Raw genomic sequence first — 2,342 nt, 5'->3', positions numbered from 1 at the left:
TGTGTGGATTTTCGAAAAAGAAAGATTACCTAGTCAAAGAAAATCTAAGCTTCTACCACGAGGAGGTGGACCATTTCAAGTTCTTGAGCGTATCAACGATGATGCTTATAAAATTGATTTACCAAGTAACCAGGTAAGTATGGTGTTAGTGCAACTTTTAATTTTGTTGATTTAAGTCTTTTTGATGTAGGTGATGGCTGGAATTCAAAGACGAATCCTTCTCAAGAGGGGGAGAATGATATGAACCACGACCATGGAATTTCCATACCTCAAGGTTCAATTACAAGGACGAGAGCGAAGAAGCTACAACAAACCTTGTACACTTATATTCAAGCTATGGTGAGCTCATCAAATGAAACTCCAGAAGACGTTGGAGACCTCACTTATATGTTGTGCAAAATTGAGCTTCAAGAATGATATGTTTATCTATTTATCTTATAATAGACTACAAATTATGAATCTATAATATAAAAAAACATAATCTATATTTATCTTATCAATAAAATATATTTTTTATTTTTTTAAAATTTAACTGCATTTTTTAGCTCCTTTTGAAGTTTAATTGTAGGATTGAAACTTTAGAGTATTTTTACTAATTTAACCTTTTTTTTATAATTCAAAATTGGCAAAACTCACTTAAGCTACCAGCGTGTTCGAATCACGCCTTCCATTTTTCATTTCAATCTATCAATGTATTAAAATTACAAATTGCTAAATATTTTTATTGAGATGTTGATTAATAAAATCACACGGTTATCTTTCATTTTTGAAATCAAAGTTTTAAACAAGACGAAAGATGTAATTATTGTTTAAGTCTCTGATTTTTTTTTTTTTTCAACTAACCAAATATTTAAGTTTATTTTGATAAAATCAACCACAAAATTAGAGTTTTTATATATTTCTTTAATAATTGAACAATATTTCATAAATTTTGTTAAGAACATCNTTTTTTTTTTTTTTTTTTTTTTTTTTTTTTTTTTTTTTTTTTTTTTTTTTTTTTTTTTTACTATTTTTTTAAAAGAAAAATTTAGTATTTACTATTTCAAAAGGGGTATTATTTCTATAAATTGTTTGAGATGTTGGTGACATCTTCATATTTATCAAACATCACAAAGAAAGAATAAAAGATGAATCTTGTAGGGTTTTTTCTACTATTCATTTTTTCACTTTTCTCTCATCCATTTCTTGCTATTGCTGACTCATGGTCGGAGCTGAAGCATTCCGGTAGATCTCTATCTGCCTTCCTCTTCACTTCTCCGCCACCTCCTGCACGTAACTTCTTTAAATCTCCACCTCCGGCGGCGTTTCTCTTCCCCTCTCCGCCACCTCCTGAGCGAAGCTTCTTTAAATCTCCTCCACCAGAAGCGTTTCTCTTCCTCTCTCTGCCACCTCCTGAGAGAAGCTTCTTTAAATCTCCTCCGCCAGCGGCGTTTCTCTTCCCCTCTCAAACACCTCCCTCCCAAAGCTTCTTTAAATCTCCACCCCCGGCGGCGTTTCTCTTCCCCTCTCCGCCACCCCCAGCAGCGTTTCTCTTCCCCTCTCCACCACCTCCGCCGCAGCCAGCGGAGTGATGTGAAGACTATACGGAAGATCAACCATGCCAGAGAAGATAAGATGATTGGCGAGAGAGATGTTCTCAATAAGAGGTGAACTTTTTTAATTTAAGTCATTTAACAATGTAACACGGAAATCTTCTGATCACTACTTTTGTTTTAAAAATAAGTTTATCATTGTATAAATAAACTTTATTTCCGGTTTAAAAAATATTTATAAATTTTAAAAAATATTAATAATATTTATAATTTATTTAACCGGTAAGAGAACTTCTCTAGTAATATTTGGATGAAAACATATTAGAGCTTTAAATTACAACATTTTTAAAGTTTTTTTTGGTACAATTTTGATCAAATTAGAAGTTAAAAAATAAAAGAACAAGTTTATATTCAAAATTAACTTTTATTTTATTTTATTACAACACCTCCTCCAACAATGTAATGATCACTTATTCCAAGAGAATAAAAAAGAAAGAACAAAAGAAAAGAACAAAAACAAAAGAAAAGATAGTTAGATTTTCTAGGAGAGAGAAAAGGAGAACGATGCTTTACACACGTATAGAGAATAAAAGTTTATTAGATCTTCATCTCTTCTTATTCTATTTCAATTATTTAGATTTTTACCATCATTTAAATCATGATCAATAACATTAAAATGGTAAAAAAAAATTCTATTAAAATTGGCCAAAGATAATTGCAAAGACCATTAAAAGCAAAGAAGAAGAAGAAAAAAAAGGAATCAATTAAAATTGGCTAAAAATAATTGATGTGATAATATTATATGATGAT

The 2,342-nt window shown here is 30.4% G+C and overlaps 1 protein-coding gene across 1 annotated transcript; it reads left to right on the top strand.

The window, feature by feature from the left end:
- Nucleotides 1-1,127: 1,127 nt before the first annotated feature.
- LOC111784461 (extensin-like) lies at nt 1,128-1,571 on the top strand. Its single transcript, XM_023665159.1, has one exon. It carries the CDS (start codon nt 1,128-1,130, stop codon nt 1,569-1,571), a length of 444 nt encoding a protein of 147 aa, XP_023520927.1.
- The last annotated feature ends 771 nt before the right edge of the window (nt 1,572-2,342 follow it).

Source organism: Cucurbita pepo, unplaced genomic scaffold (genome assembly GCF_002806865.2).
Source record: "Cucurbita pepo subsp. pepo cultivar mu-cu-16 unplaced genomic scaffold, ASM280686v2 Cp4.1_scaffold000203, whole genome shotgun sequence".
Classification (NCBI taxonomy): domain Eukaryota; kingdom Viridiplantae; phylum Streptophyta; class Magnoliopsida; order Cucurbitales; family Cucurbitaceae; genus Cucurbita; species Cucurbita pepo.
The sequence above is the reverse complement of the archived record's forward strand: the minus strand, read 5'-3'. Positions and strand labels throughout refer to the sequence as shown.